This window comes from Vicugna pacos, chromosome 20 (assembly GCF_048564905.1).
Source record: "Vicugna pacos chromosome 20, VicPac4, whole genome shotgun sequence".
Classification (NCBI taxonomy): Eukaryota; Metazoa; Chordata; class Mammalia; order Artiodactyla; family Camelidae; genus Vicugna; species Vicugna pacos.
The window spans coordinates 15,701,679-15,717,671 of NC_133006.1; the positions used below are offsets into that span (position 1 = coordinate 15,701,679).

Here is a 15,993-nt window from a genome sequence, read left to right on the forward strand (position 1 = left end):
CCATGCATATTCAGCCTGATCATTGGTGAATGCCTGACAAGGACATGGTGCCCCAGCATAGACCCCTGCACCTGACTTCATGCCTGTATGCATGCTGTTCCCCCAGCTGGATACCCTTCTTAGTCCTCCCTCTCATCTCTGTAAACCCTATTTGTCCATCAGGACCTAGGTAAAAAGCCTAATAACTATTCTTCATGAGAATTTCTCATCTGTTCAGCCTACACTGGGTATCTTTTTCTCTGTATCAGTTCATTAGGACATTTGATCATTATTGTCCTTTTTTTCATTTATTATTGATTCATTCAACAATATTACCCATCCTTCAAGAAATTCTTATCAGAGGGCCTACACTATATTGGGAATTGTGGTAGGTTTGAGGAATAGAACCATAGGCAAAAAAAGACATGGTCCCTGCTCTATTAGAGAAAGATCCATTAATCAAATAATTGTCCTGATGGAAATACAATTACAGGCTGAAAAGAATGGTCTGAAGAAAAGTAATATGGCTTTATGAGAACATAAAAGAAATAACCCTGATGTGGCCTTGGGGGTTGGGGTCAGGGTAGACTTTCTGAGAAAGTATAGTTTGGACTGAGAGCTGAAGGATGCCCAGAACTTGGCTGGATGAAGAGGTGGAGTGGGGAAGGGAAAAACTCCAAATCGGGGGGACCAGCATGTGCAAAGGTCCTGTTGTGGGAGGCAACTTGGCAAGTTCAAGGAACTGAGTGGAGACCAGAGTGGCTGGGAGTGGGGACGGGGAGGGAGTGGAGAACAAAGAGAAGAGGGTTACATTGTGAGGGACAGACTGTGTGGAGCCCTAAGTCAAGGGGGAGTCTTCGGAGGAGCTTCCATTTGAGGGGAGAGGATGTAGAGTTTGCCTGTGAACATGGAAGTGGGGATTTGCAGGAGGCAGCTGATTAAGAGCTCAGATCATCCATGTGGAGAGTGGTCACTGGGGGTCAGTTGGGTGTGTCTGGTGAGCGGGAATGTTGGGAGGGTGAACATGTGAGAAAAGGAAGGGTGTCTCCTTAGACTCGGGGTCATAAGCCCCCGAAGGACACTTGGAGAAAGCAGAGTCACTTTCCCCGGCAGCAGAGTGGACATTTCTCTCATTTCTCTCTTGCTGCCTGCTCACCATTGTCCAAGTTCAGGTCTTAATTACATCTCACCTGGATGTGGCAGGAGCCTCCTAGTACATTGCTTCTCAAATTTTAATGTGCACAAGAATCACTTGGAGATCTTGGTAGAATGCTGATTCTGATTAACAGACCTCAGGTCCGAATTTCTCAGGAGCTCTCAGGTGATAGAGACTACATGGTGAGCAGTAAAGGGAACTGGTCTCCCTGCTTCTGAAGCTCAGCGCCTCAACACACAGCATCCTTACGCCCCTGCCCTGGAGCCTCCAGTGGCCATGCATGACTCACTGCATAACTGCACCTCCAGCATCTGCTCCGGCCGTCTTTGGCCAGCCTGTGTTTCCCCCACTGCTTCCCTTGTTCCACTGTTCATTCCACCATACCGAACCCCTCTCCCTGAACTTGTCCATCTCCTTCATTCAGAAAGGGTCAAAGACCAACTCAGGCTAGTTCCCAGTTGGAGGGGACCTACTGCAGTCGTCTTCACACCTCCTGCTTAAAATCCCCCACAAAAGGATTCTGTAAAACCATTTACCCCCTCGCACATTTTTAAGTTTACATTGCCATTTTTTATCATACGTCTGCAGAAGATGCAATTCCCAGTACATTGTAAACGTTGATATTTTTAAGTAAAACTATTACATCACTTTTAAATTTATCTGGTGGAATCTAAACACTATAGGAATTTGATACCCGCCATCATCCATTTAAAAAATGCATGAACATGCTCTTTGCTAATAGTCAGTGTTCCTTTTTCTCCTTGAAATTTTATTTCTGTTTCACTTCCCCTGTGGAACTTTATCCTAATGTGATATGTTTTTATGCTTAAAACTCCTTGGTTTGTTTCCTTATATTTCCCTGTAACAATTTTATGTGAAGTTAAAACTTTTTCAATTTCCTGAAATCATAAAGCTCTAAGTATTAAAATTTTCTTCCTGTTTGAGTTATCGTTATGATTATGACTGTAATGATAACTCAAGACATATTAAGTAATAGTATGCAACTGATCAAAACAACATAAAATGTATTACTAATTTGGATAAATAATAAACATAAAAACTAAACTTACATTAAAATGTATCCCAGTGAATTGATGACGCTGGATGACTTTTTAAAATAATTTTTTTATTGATGTATAACATGCTCACATATATGTGATGAGGTCAGAGTGTACAGCTCAGGTTATCCCAGCGTGAGCACAGCCACGCAGTTATCACCCAGGTCCAGAGATAGAATACTGCTGGTGCTGGGTTATCTCTTCTGTTTCTTCGTTTATCCACGAAAGAATACTGTTTGCTGCATGAGATATGAGACAAGGATCAGCATCGATTGTATTTCCATTTTTTCATTTATATAGATATAAATGCTGAAAACCTTCATTTGCATTAACTAATAGATAAAAATACAAGTTTTGTTAAAACAGGCTCAACTCAGTTCTTGATCTACTTCTGAGTCAAATGCCAAGTCACATAGTGATCTATCACTAACAATTACATTTTAATTACCTCTACTAGGCCTTCCTAATTAAAAAAATTTTTTTGGAAACCACCCAACCTGCAAAGAAGATTTATTGCTTATTTATTAGAGTTGCTCACTTTCTCAGTGTTCTGCATCCTCTTGTGTGGCAACCAGGGGAGTTATCCCTGGGGCATAAGCCCAGTTAAGATTTGGGAGGAAATGAGTAAGAGGTTTGTCCTTCTTTTATAAAGAAGCAGGGCTGTTGTGAACGAGCAGGTATAAAAGGACAACTTGCACCTCTACCACTGGTTAGCAGACGCAGGTCCTGTCCATAACCACTTGGCATGGACCAAATATGCTTTATGGACGTTTGGGGTAAGACCAGATGTCAAGAATCTTTTGACATGCACCAAATGTCTTTTGGATGTTTTGGATAAGACCAAATTTCAGGGATGTTTTGGCATGAACCAAATGTCTTGTGGACCCAATGTCTGATGGACATTTTGGCTAGGACTAAATGTTCTATTAATTAGATGTTCTTATTTGCATTATGTTAATTTTGCTTTCTGAAAAAAAAAGACTTGGATATTAAAATCCTAATTTTTGTTGGAAAACATTCTGAGATGAGTTGTTATAATCCAGTTTTGTTTGGGTTTTTTTAGTAGTCAAATGATATATAATAAAAAAGTATGAGCCTAAAAAAAAATCTGGATCTGGAAATTAAAACTTTGGGTGAGTTGGAGTGCTTGGAAAATCTTCATGTACTCCCTGGGGGTTTACACATCCCACTTTGAAGTTCACGAAAGAACCTGTATGGATTCAAATCAGACTAGAGCAGTCTCTCAAATTTTCCTGGTTCATGTTTCTAAGGGAAGGAATCTGACAGGCCCAGCCTATTTTTTTGTCAGGCCACATCGCAGGCTTCCGGCCAGGTGGTCAGCACCATGTACAGATGTTTCCCCAAGCAGGGACCACAAGGAAGCCGGTAGCTATGTACTGACTGACGTGCGCAGTACTCTTCCTTGAAACTTTCTCCAATTCTGCTCTTCTGGAAATACGCTCTCCAGTCTGTGAGTTTCTTGCCTGTTATTTTTCCCTTTTTAGTACATGCATCTCTTTCCTCCTTGTATTGTAGTTATTGACGTGACCAATCGCTTCTTCTAACTGTAAGCTCCTTGAGACCTGGCCCGTGTCATAATCATTCCCTAGTATCGTGTCTTACACTTAGTAGATGTCTGTGTCTATAAGTATGTGTTGACCAGATGAATTGATGAATGAATGTCTTAAACTTCTTCATATTCCCTACAGGTCCTCAAATAGGCTAGGCTTTCAATAGCAGGGTGACAGAAGAATGGATGAATTAATCAGTGAGCAAAACAATGCAACTCAATAAACTAATGAGCCATTGAGCAATGGCTTGAAAGTTAGAACGTTCACATCTCACATGGGGGTCAAGATCTGTAAACTCAGTGTGAAGGTGGGGCAGGTCTGGAAACTGCCAATTTCTAATCCAGGCTCCAGTTTTGTATTTATCGCTGTAATGGGTCGTGGTGGATATGATTGCTCACTGCAAAACATGAGGTAAATCCTTTCCTGCCCTTTACATCCTGTCTTGCAGGTGTGAGCAGCATCTCTTCACCACGGTGGTGTTTGGTCCGTACCTCAGGCCGGGTGAGGATGTAAAACTCCCAGCTCTGCACATGAGTGGTACAGACCGACAGGAACACCTGGCTCCAGCCACAGTCATGGACATGTCAGCCGTGGAGTAGTGTGGACATCTTCTCTCAGCTTCTCAGGGTTTCAGTCCTTTCGGGTTTGTGTCATTGACATTTTTTTTTATGGTTTTGTGGCTGCACGTTCACGAACAAGGCGGGCACCATGGGGGATCAGCAACTGTACAAGACCAACCACGTGGCCCACAGTGGTGAGAACCTTTTCTACCAGCAGCCACCACTTGGCGTCCACAGCGGGCTGAACCACAACTATGGGAATACAGTCCCCGGGGCTGGAATGGATGCCCCTCAGGCATCACCCATTTCCCCTCACTTCCCTCAAGACACTCGGGATGGTCTGGGCTTGCCTGTTGGCTCCAAAAACCTGGGCCAAGTGGACACCTCGAGGCAGGGAGGGTGGGGAGGCCATGCAGGGCCTGGAAACCATGTCCAGCTACGTGGCAACCTGACCAATTCGAACATGATGTGGGGGGCACCAGCCCAGGCGGAGCCCACCGATGGCTACCAGTACACCTACTCCCAGGCCAGTGAGATCCGGACCCAGAAGCTCACCAGTGGTGTCCTGCACAAGCTAGACTCTTTTACCCAGGTGTTTGCCAACCAAAACCTGCGAATCCAGGTCAACAATATGGCCCAGGTGCTGCATACCCAGTCAGCAGTGATGGACGGAGCCCCAGACAGTGCCCTCCGCCAGCTGCTGTCCCAGAAGCCCGTGGAGCCCGCAGCACCGGCTCTCCCTTCCCGCTACCAACAGGTCCCCCAGCAGCCCCACCCTGGTTTCACTGGCGGGCTGTCCAAACCAGCTCTTCAGGTGGGGCAGCACCCAAGCCAGGGGCACCTGTATTATGACTACCAGCAGCCACTGACTCAGATGCCTGTGCAGGGAGGACAGTCACTGCAGGCACCCCAGATGCTGTCCCAGCACATGCAGCAGATACAGCAGCACCAGTATTACCCGCAGCAGCAACAGCAGCCGGTGGGGCAGCAGCGTCTGTCGATGCAAGAAATGCAGCCGCAGCCGCAGCAGCAGATCCGCCCTCCACAGCCCCAGCAGCAACCGCAACAGCAGCTGCAGCAGCGGCAGGGTTCAATGCAGATACCTCAGTATTACCAGTCCCAACCCATAATGCAGCATTTGCAAGAGCCACAGCAGCCACAGATGCACCTGCAGCCCCCTTCGTATCACAGGGACCCCCACCAGTACACCCCGGAGCAGGCACACGCTGTCCAGCTGATCCAGCTGGGATCCATGCCCCAGTACTACTACCAGGAGCCCCAGCAGCCCTACGGCCACCCCCTGTACCAGCAGAGCCACCTGCCCCAGCACCAGCAGCATGAGGACAGTCAGCCCAAGACATATCCAAGCGACAGGCAGGCCCAGGCCATGCTGAGCTCCCACGGGGACCTGGGGCCTCCAGACACAGGAATGGGAGACCCTGCAAGCTCGGACCTGAACCGGGTCGGCAGTGCTCTCCCCCACCGGCCTCTTCTGTCCCCAAGTGGCATCCACCTCAACAACATGGGACCTCAGCACCAGCAGCTGTCTCCCAGTGCCATGTGGCCCCAGGTATTCTCACAGTGGAAGTTGCTCTTGGTATCTCAGTGTGCTAATGAACCAGCCGGCGCAGCGTCTCTGCTGGGCCCAGTCCTCTCTCTGACCCCTCAAACTCTTTATTTCCTTATTTTCTTTCTTTATTCCGCAGACATTAACCAGACACTGTCTATTCTAGGCCATCAGAATACAAAATCGGTTTTGACTCAGTCCTTTGCCCATAGAGCTTATAATCTCCCTAAGGAGGCAGCTAGAATACCTTTATCAGGTCTTGAAATGATGTACGTAGTGGTCAATGCCTGCTCAGGTGCCCAGGGATTACACAGTGGGGGTGTCTGGTCCCCCTTAGATCTGTATCCTCAGAGAGTTTCCTGTGAAACTGTTCCCATTTTGGGAGGGAGACCACATTATGATAGTATGTCACAGAGAATATTGCTCAGAACAGGAGTTCCATAGAATGTTTAATGGATAGTGCTGGGGGGAGGGGAATGGGCTTTCTGGATGAAGAAATTTGGGGTTTCTTAAAGTGAAACAGGTTGCAGTTCTGCTAGGCTTCTCCGAGCCTTTAATATGCTAATGTACACTATGGATCTCCCAAAGGGGATGCCTCGTGGAGTTGCAGAGGTGAAAACCTTAGCTGCCCACATGATCTGGGCAGGTAAAGTCAATAAGCAAAATGGCCTAGAGTGAGATAAAAAGGACCGTGGTGGACAGAGAGCAGATGCCCCATCTAATGATATTCTTCTTAAGGATTTTTATAGTCTAGCCAAGCACACCATGTCCACAGGCCAAATTCAGCCTGTGGGCAATGGTTATTAACTCTTGATTGCTTCCCAAATGTATTTGACCACCAAACCACCTACTGTGTGCTAGCATGTTCCAAGGGGACAGTCATGTAGCAGCAGGGTTGGGGAGGAGAGTATCTTGAAGGATCAGGATGGATGGAGAGAGGGCTCTGATGAAGACTGAAGGCCAGAGATGAACTCCCCTTGACCCTATTTTGCTTAGGACTCAGGCCAGTAGTCACTGAGAGCCTTTGTGAATATAAGAGTAAGAAGTCATGGCCAAGGCTGAAAAGGAATTCCAGCAGGAGGTCTCCAGCGTGATGCTCTGTTGTCCAGATCTCCATTCTGTGTCTCTCGCGGAAATGGAGCCTGTCTGGGCACAGAGTGGGTGGACGGGGAAAACAGGAAGGAGGGAGGTGGGGGATCGAGTGTTAGTGGGGCTTTTGGCTGGTGGGGCTCCCTAAGGTGGGTGGGGTGCCAAGTTGGAAAGCATCAAGAAAAAATTCTGGAAGCCTCATGTGGAAGAGCAAGGGTGTGAGTGGCCATGAGCCCGGTCAGCCTGAGATGGAGAGTGGGAAGGATCCTAGAAGTGTAAGCCCTGGGGTTCCCACCACTCAAGGACTCCTCCCATCAGAAACACGTTTGTTCTCTTTCCTTCTTCTGGTGTCCTGCATGGCTCAAAATTAGATGCATCTACCTGATGGCAGAGCACAGCCAGGGTCCCCGGAGTCAAGGTAAGATGGATGCATGGAGGCTTGTTGGCATTTTGGGTGACTGGGAGATTTTCCTGAGTTACCGCTCATGATTCATTTCCAAATTCAAAATCAATTCTTCAAAGACGTTTATAAGAACAGTAATGGCAGCTATTATGTTTGAGCGCTTACTCTTTCTCTAGTTGATGTGTAATAAAGTAGCCCAGTGAGGGTGGGTGGCACACGCCTAGCACACAGTTAGCACTCAACCGTTGTTAGCTATTACTATTATTATTTTACAAATGAGAAAACTGAGGCTCAGAGAGCTTAAGATTGCACATCAAGTAAGTAGGGACGCTGGGATAGACTCCAAAGCCCATGTTCTGTGCCCTGTCCTTTCACTGAGTATTTCTTGAGTACCTACTGTGTGCCAGGCATAGAGCTAAGCTTAGAGACTGCCGCCGTCAATGGTACAGTCTTGTTTCCTCCCCTTATGGGCGTGGTAAGAAATTAAAGACTCAGCCAGAACCTGATAAACTGCTAAGATGTGTGGTCTGGAGGCTGCACCAGAGGACTTAGACATATGTCTCTGAAGGAAGGCTTCTGGAAGAGGCAGGCCCTTGCTGACGGTAGAAGGGTAATAAGCCAGAGGCAGGGGGAAAACCCAGCACCCGAAGGCCCAGAATGAAGAAGGACATTGTATTCAACTCTTAAATGATCCTGAGCATGCCCTCTCTTTTTATTCTTTCTTTTTTCTTTTTTTTTTCTTTTTTTCTTTTTTTTCTGAACAGGGAGAGGTAATTTTGGGTTTATTTATTTGTTTATTTTTTTAAACAGAGGTACTGGGAATTGAACCCAGGACCTTGTGTGTGCTAAGCATGCACTCCACCACTGAGCTATACCCTCTCCCCTCCCTCTCCTCTTGAAGCTCGGTTTTCCATGTGTAAATTGGGTTTAGTTCTCTCAAGGGGATTAGGGTGATACAAGTGGGGCCACGGACATGGAAGCCCCTCATGAATGCAAGGGGTTCCTTGTGGGTGTGATAAGTCACCACTCCGCGTCCTCAACATGCATGTCCTCTCCACTTGGCCCCACCCTTGAGCAGTGGCCAACCAAAAGGAGTGTTTGGGGAGCAGTTGGATGCCAAGAACAAGCTGACATGCTCCATCTGCCTGAAGGAGTTCAAGAGCCTGCCTGCCCTGAACGGCCACATGCGGTCCCACGGGGGAATGAGGGCCTCCCCCAGCCTCAAACAGGTGAGCAGAAGTCAGCCCCCCGGGCCCTCCCAGGCCATGTGCTGCTTGCTTTGCTTCGCTGCCGTCAGACAGAGTGACGTGAGCCCCACTCGGGGAACCTGGACGCAAGTCCTTCCCTAACAGAAGTGCTTAAGCTTTGACGCTGGGATCCCCCCCAGGTCACACAGTCCCCACTTCAACTGGCTTCATGAACAAGAACCCAGGACGGAGGTGATAGAAATCCTTTTATCCCAGCCTCTCCACCTCCTAGAGAAGACAGCAAAGAAAACATGTAGGTGCATATTATTTTTAACTTCTGCTGCTTGAAGCACTCAAGACCATTGTCCCTTGGACTTTCCAGATCAGCGGTAGGTGGCCAAGGAAAGCTAATGTGGCCATCAGGCCCCCAGCTGGCATTTTCTGTTCCCCAGGGCACTCGCTTTAGACTCTAGCATCCAAAGACCTTTAAATGCTCTCGGGATTATCCAGGCAGAATATCCATATAGTGAACTCTTCGTGCAGTTTTAGAGTTAGATTAAAATTCAGATCAGTTGCTCAATTTGAATATTGCTGATCTTAATTTAAATCTATAGGATTCACTCTGTTCACCAAAACACTGTGGTGTGACCCAGCTCACTCCATCTCCTGACCATGCCAGTTAAAAGAGCTTTGTTTTCCATTTGACAGATGAGGAAACTGAGGCCCATAGAATCAAGAGGTTCTACACAAGAGCTTATGTGGGTTGTCCTATTTTTTGCCTGATTATAAGTCCATATCCTTGTCTTTAAAAGCAATGACAATCACACAAAAATATTTCTTTACTATTTATTTTAATATACAAGTGATACATAGTCAAGATTTTTTAGATGGAGAAAACAGAGTGCCTCGCCCATTGCCTGCGGGCATCCCCGAAGCTGAGGGACTCTGGGCAGGGCAGGAAGGAAACCACTCTGTAGTGGTTCTCTGTCACCCACGCGTGATGTCCAGGAACCTTTCAGTAAGAGCAAAGCGCGTCCCCCCTTGTGAGAGCTGCTCTCAGCCCAGGATCAAAGCCTTTATTGTCTGTGTAGGAGGAAGGAGAGAAGGCCCCGCCGCCTCAGCCCCAGCCACCACTGCCGCCTCCGCCTCCGCCGCCACCGCAGCTCCCTCCCGAGGCAGAAAGCCTCACGCCCATGGTCATGCCCGTGTCTGTCCCTGTCAAGCTTCTCCCGCCCAAGCCCAGCTCTCAGGGCTTCGCCAACAGCGTCGCTGCAGCCCCCTCGGCCAGAGACAAGCCCGCCAGCTTGATGTCGGACGACGAGATGCCTGTGCTCGTGAGGATGACCCTCTCTCCCCCACACTCACCCCAAGGGGCTGCCCCCCACCCGCCTGCTGTGAGTTGCTGCTTTGTCCCGCCTGTCTGGGGTGGGGACATCCCTTTGCTTTCTTAGAGATGGAGGCAACTCTGCCCGGGTCACTGGCCTAATCTCCGACGTGGTTTGGCCTCTCAGGGCTGAGCTCTCGTGACCACCTTGGGAATCGCCTCCTTGCCCACACTGCCTGCTACCCAGTAGACACCTAATACTCTACCAGGCTAATGGTGGTCTGGGTTAGATTCCGAGAGACCCGAAGATGTTCCCAGCTGAAACAGAGATGATAACTCAGCTGGTAATCACAGTTATTACAATATGGAAGTACTGTCCTGGATAGTAAATAGCTACCCCCAGGACCCTGGCCCTCCCCACTACGATCTCCAGACCTCCCCAAATCCAGCAGCCAAAGATGTAAACCCCCAGCACAGCAGGTCCTCCACGCAGTAGCCCTGGCATCCTTTCTGATGGTCGGTCAGCCTTACCAGATGCTTAATATTTTCATTATCACCCCTGCATAAATAACCTCAGAGGACCTGATTCATTAAGGTTCCCAAAGTAATTCCACTGAGACACCAGCCCCAGTCTCAAGAAAGCAAAGAGATACGTGTTTCTCACTGTTAGGTTCTTCTTTTTCTCAAGTTCCAAGTGCTTCACCCGAGCAGCTAAGCTTGGCCCTGGGACAGAGATCTGTCTGTCTCTCTCATTCTCTCTCTCGCTCTCCACCCTCCAACCCCATCTCTCCTACCCCACTTCCCTCCCCTGGGGAGTCTATAACCCATGTGACTGGCTACATCAGATTCAACCCCTCCCCCCACAGTGGTGTGTTGGGTCATATTTGTCCTTAGAGAATAGGTGGCTGCCAGGATTCCAGGAGGCCTGAGGGTGGGGTTGGGCCAGAATAGGGACAGAGAGGATAATAAAGAGAACTAGAAAAGTCCAGAGTGTTTTTGGTTCTGTATCTAATAGCAAGGCTCAGAAGAGGAGAGGATGGAGAACCCCTGGAGGTGAGGATTCTCACAGCTGGCAGGTCTTGGGGGCCAGCAACAGGCAGAGTGATGAAATGACACAGCCAAGCATCCTCTTTGCCCAGGGAAGTTCTTGATTTGGTGGGAGATGCTGTTTCTACCCTTGGGGAGCTGTCAGCCTTATGTTGGAGACAGTAAGGTTTCTAGTCACACAGGGGTCAGAGCCCCAGGCACCCCCCACCCCAATTCAAGACAGTGAGGGAAAGGCCAAGGCAGATGAGAAATGGTGATGCCCTGCATGTGGCTGGAGAAGAAGACACCTGGGCAGCTGAGGTAATTAGGGACCGAGGTGAGGCAAGGGAATTTGGGGTGAGTTTGCTTAGAAGGTCATCATGAGGGGAATTTTGAGCAGGGTTTTGAAGTCAGAGGTGAACTTGGCTTTGTGTGAAAGGTGAGAGAGACTGTGATAAGATAAGCCGAAGTGGAAGCACGGAGTTAGGACCCAGTGAATGTGAGCAAGGTCCTGACACTTAATATAAAGAAATTAAAATACCCAGGGAGGAGCCCTGTGTTATGATCCCCACCCTGCTCCCAGACAGCTGGGATGCAGACAGCTGAGTCTCTCCTCCTGTCAGAACCACTGTTTCTCCCCTGACTTTGGCCAGCGCTGGGGATGGATTCATCAGTGGCTGTCCCCACTCTGGGGAGCTTTTAAAATGTGTCTCAGCGCTTGGCCCTGCCTCCAGAGTCTGAATACCTTGGTGGACCTCTGTAAATATGTAAGTATTTCCTCTCAAGTGACACCCAGGTCTGATGTCTGCCATTCTGGGTGCTTTCCCTGGGTCCGAGGTCTCAGAGCCTTGCCTGGAGGATCAGAAAGTCCCAGTTTAGAGCTGGAGTAACAGAACCAGAGGCTCAAGTAAAGAGAACCCAAAAGGGACCTTTGGCCCCGTGGTCAGAGGCCTGGACTTCAGTGCAGCGTTGAAGTCACACAGGGTCTGCATGTGCTCAGATGACCTCATCAGTTACCCAGGACTAGGGAGTAAAGTCTCAGGGTGGCCCCCCAAGTTGGAGGGCACAGACGTCCTCTCCCCATTCCTCAGCCTCCTCTCCGCCTCAGCCTCAGGCGATGAGGAGCCCTCTGGTGGGGAAAGGAAGCAGGTTGGGGTGCTCTGGCCCAAAGAGAGCCCCCTGGGGGTGAGCTGGGAGCCTGAGGGGCCCTCTGCCCCTTCTCCTTTCCCCACCCCTCTGCTACCCTAGACTCCCCTCCTAAGGGCTGTGACAGCATCCCAGAAGACAGTTAAGCTGAGGGAAAGACAGGAGGGGCAGCTTTAAGTGCAGAGGGCAGCAGAAGGGGCCCAGAGGGAGAGGAGCCCAGAGCTGAGGGGTGACTGGGGCAGGTCGCATGGCCTGGAGGAGGCTGGTCACCTGACCATACCCAGCCCTCCCCATCAACCCCTGCTGCCTCCTACTCGGGGTCCACCCTGGGCCGAGGAGCTGTGAGGAACCACAGCCGTGACGGGCACTGGCCTGCAGGGCCTGGGAGGGTACCACAGACTGCCCAGAACTTTTCTGCAGGTACCCCCCCTCCCCCCAACCGCTCGGCTGCCTCTGCAGCCACACCCAGTGCTGGGTTTTCTGGGCTGATGCTGGCACACAGCCAAGTCTGTTTGTCTGGCTTTGGCATGCACTGCTTATCTCTTGACATGCATATGTTTACTTACTAGTATTATGTATCCATGTGGCACATCTTCCTTCCAGACTATGCTTGGTTCCCCTGCTGACTGAAAGCCAGTCTAGCAGAAGGGCTTACCACAGATGAGCCACCAGTGCTGGGAGCAGCAGTGAGGGATGGTGAGGGGGGAGGTATACCAGATCCCTTTCTAGAAGAGCACACCAGGTGGGCCTTAAAGATCCCACATGATTCTCTTCAGCCCTCATGTCACCTTGAAGGAGAGCCCAGTGTGGGTCCCCATTCCTAGGAGCCTTGGCTGGGCCTCGCCATGGCCTCTGCCCAGCTTCCCTGAATAGATTATTTTGTCCCCTTCTCAGAACATGTGTTATCTGTCCCCAGGGAGCAGAGGGGAATTAAAGGGCCTACTCAGCTGGACTCCTCTCACCAGATGGGAATGCAGTGATAAGCAGTGAAGAATGTGTATTTCTTCTTTCTTGCCCACTCACTGTTCCTCCCACCCCCATCTCTCTCCAGACATTAGGGATGTCCTCCAAAACCAAAGTTTTCTCCCCAGTCAACCCACCAGGTCTGGCCTGGGCTGAAATGGAGTGACTGACTGTCTCTTAGGTAGACAGAGGATGCTGGGGTCAGACAAGTGGAAAGGGCAGTCCCCGTTAGACCCGCGCGGTCTCCTTTCCCTCAACCTGTGGAAACAGCCTGTGGGAAGAGTCCAAGTATTTGAACCGGATCATTCCTCCCGTTGCAGGAAATTCCCAAGAAGCATCAGCCCGGCGTGGCCAAAGCCGAGGAACCCCTCAAGACCGCGCCGGACAAGAAAAAGTTCCGGCACCGGCCCGAGCCGCTCTTCATCCCGCCTCCGCCCTCCTACCACCCCAACCCCGCCGCCTCGTACTCGGGCGCCACCCTGTACCAGAGCCAGCTGCGCTCCCCGCGCGTCCTGGGCGACCACCTGCTCCTGGACGCCGCCCACGAGCTGCCCCCCTACACGCCCCCGCCCATGCTGAGCCCGGTGCGCCAGGGCTCGGGGCTCTTCAGCACCGTGCTCATCTCCGGCCACGGCCCCGGCGCGCACCCGCAGCTGCCCCTCACGCCGCTGACGCCCACGCCGCGCGTGCTGCTCTGCCGCTCCAGTGAGTCGCCCGGGAGGCGTCCCGCCTTTAGCGGCCTCATTTCCCTCACAGACCTGTGTGGCGGATCGGCTGTGTGCGCCAGGCCCTGTGCTAGGTGCTAGAAATCCTCAGAATACTTCTCCTCAGGGGGATCACAGCCTAGCCGCGGGGACAAACGCCTGAAGCGATCGTTACAGTTTCTTGGGGAGAAGGAAAAACACTTGAAGTGTGCCTTGGAGAAACATGTACGGCACCCAAAATAAATATACTAAGGAGGTGTGCAAAGAGGATTATAGGCAAGACGGCAGCTGGGCATTTTAGCGCGCTGTGTGACGATCAGGCAGCAGAGGCGCGGAGCCAGGATCTCTTCCCCGAGCAAGAACCGTTTCATAGAAACAAGACAGCTTAGCAGACTAGAGTGGGCAGCTGTGTCTCACCCTGTGTGAGAAGTGAGGGACCCTAAGCTCCATAGCACCACACTCGATCCAGCCCCTTGGGGGCAGCTGAGGTAACTCCAGCTGGGCTGGGTAGGAGAGGGGCCCTGTCATGACTGTTCAGGTAACTGCTCATTTGCATTAGCTTCTTCAGTACCCCTTCCCTGTTGACCAGTGACCTCTGGTTTTTGTGTTTCAGACAGCATCGATGGCAGCAACGTGACAGTCACCCCGGGGCCTGGAGAGCAGACCATTGACGTTGAACCGTAAGGAAAAGCCAATTATTCTTTAGAATGGAAGCTTCAGCCTAGAAAAGGGATGAGGAGCTTTGAGAAGTGTAGTTAGTACTTCTGGGGTCACAGTGGCCACTTTGGGGAGAAGCTGTAGAAATTATAGGATCATGGTATTTCTCAAGTACTGTTATTTCCCTATAATTGCTGGTATTTCAAGGCGTTTTCTGAAGACTCAATGCATTGAAAGCACGGAGCCTACATTCCCATCTTTTTGGCTCCATGGGCCAGTTTGGTGGGGGCCACATGCCTTCACTTCCCCAGTGACACTAAGACATCTTTCCCAGGGTGCCCAGTTCTCTACGAGGCTCTGTCCAAGCGCCCTAGCTCCCCCACCCCCTCCTTAAGACTCTTGCTCGGTCCTCCAGGTGGGCTTGTTGGGTACTTGAGTTGGAGGGTGTAATGGAAGAGAAAGGTGGTTATTTTCATGGAAAAGCACAGAAGAAGCCAGATGGCAGAGTGGTGAGTAGATTGAGTCAGGAATCAGAAAACCTGGTTCTGGCACCATTTTGTCATTTGATCTTGATCAAGTTAACCTTTCTAGGCTTTAGTTAACTCATCTATTAAGTAGGAATAATTATCACTGCCTTGCTTACATCAGAGGTCTTTGTGAGGTTCACATGGGATCATTTAAGTGAAAGTGATCTGAAAGGGATAAAAAGAGAAATAAGCACTCTGTATTTGTCCCATTGGGTTAAGTGGTACCATCGGCCATACTCTGGGCAGCTGTTCCCTTGGAATTAGCACCCTCCCTCTCCTAGTTATAGGAACCTCTGAAGCCCCAGGCAGGCTTCTCCCCACTCTCTGCAACATCTCTCCCCAGTCTTCAGGCCGTTTCTTATCCCAGTGAAAAGGCTATGCTCGGAATCTTAGGATCACACTGTGAGGAAACGCCCCTGCATTCTTCTTGCAGAAGGAATTGGTTTCCTTCTTTTTCAAGTTCCTGACAGTTGCCCTAGGCCTCAAATTGAAGACCACACTGTAGTTTTTCTTCTTGTCTTTAAAGACGCATCAATATTGGCTTGAGATTCCAAGCAGAGATCCCAGAACTCCAGGATGTCTCTGCCCTGGCCCAGGACACACACAAGGCCACCCTGGTGTGGAAGCCCTGGCCAGAGCTGGAAAACCACGACCTCCAGCAAAGAGGTACTGACAATGTGGGAAGAACTGGGTGGGAACGGCCGGATTTTCTCATGAGCTCTCTGGCTCCAGGATTGCTGTGTTTTCCTATGATACTGAGCTCTCTCTCATGCATTTCTCATTGTTCCCAACAGTGGAGAATCTCCTGAATTTGTGCTGTTCAAGTGCGTTGCCAGGTGGAGGGACCAATTCTGAATTTGCTTTGCACTCTCTCTTCGAGGCCAAAGGTGATGTGATGGTAAGAAACCATGAGAACTAGGCTTCCCAGTTCCTATTCCTCATGTCGGAATTCTGAAAAGTATTTTCCCAAGTTTCTGTGTTGTCTCAGGTACCCTACAACCACGTCATAAGATGATAACCAGTCAGTATGCCTCCCGACTTCATTATCTCAATGGGTAGGTCAAGATCGAAAACGC

At 50.0% G+C, this 15,993-nt stretch overlaps 1 protein-coding gene and 1 long non-coding RNA gene across 18 annotated transcripts in view; one reads left to right on the forward strand and one right to left on the reverse strand.

The window, feature by feature from the left end:
- TRERF1 (transcriptional regulating factor 1) overlaps positions 1–15,993 on the forward strand; it is a 191,936-nt gene that overhangs the window by 152,819 nt on the left and 23,124 nt on the right. For 11 of the 17 annotated variants that reach the window (XM_031688549.2, XM_015237437.3, XM_006202002.4 and 8 more), the window contains 8 exons: positions 4,213–5,894; positions 7,352–7,398; positions 8,462–8,612; positions 9,662–9,964; positions 13,350–13,734; positions 14,347–14,413; positions 15,444–15,583; positions 15,712–15,815. In XM_031688549.2, the coding sequence (XP_031544409.1) occupies positions 4,473–5,894; positions 7,352–7,398; positions 8,462–8,612; positions 9,662–9,964; positions 13,350–13,734; positions 14,347–14,413; positions 15,444–15,583; positions 15,712–15,815 (2,619 nt within the window). In that variant the 5' untranslated portion in view covers positions 4,213–4,472. The remainder of the gene's footprint in view (positions 1–4,212; positions 5,895–7,351; positions 7,399–8,461; positions 8,613–9,661; positions 9,965–13,349; positions 13,735–14,346; positions 14,414–15,443; positions 15,584–15,711; positions 15,816–15,993) is intronic. The other 6 variants (XM_031688556.2, XM_031688557.2, XM_072944998.1 and 3 more) reach the window with 3 other exon arrangements.
- Positions 2,241–6,423, reverse strand: LOC140687693 (uncharacterized). Its single transcript, XR_012062142.1, has 2 exons — positions 6,139–6,423; positions 2,241–2,432 (listed from the first exon to the last, which is right to left on the reverse strand). It is a non-coding gene; the product is annotated as an uncharacterized lncRNA (long non-coding RNA).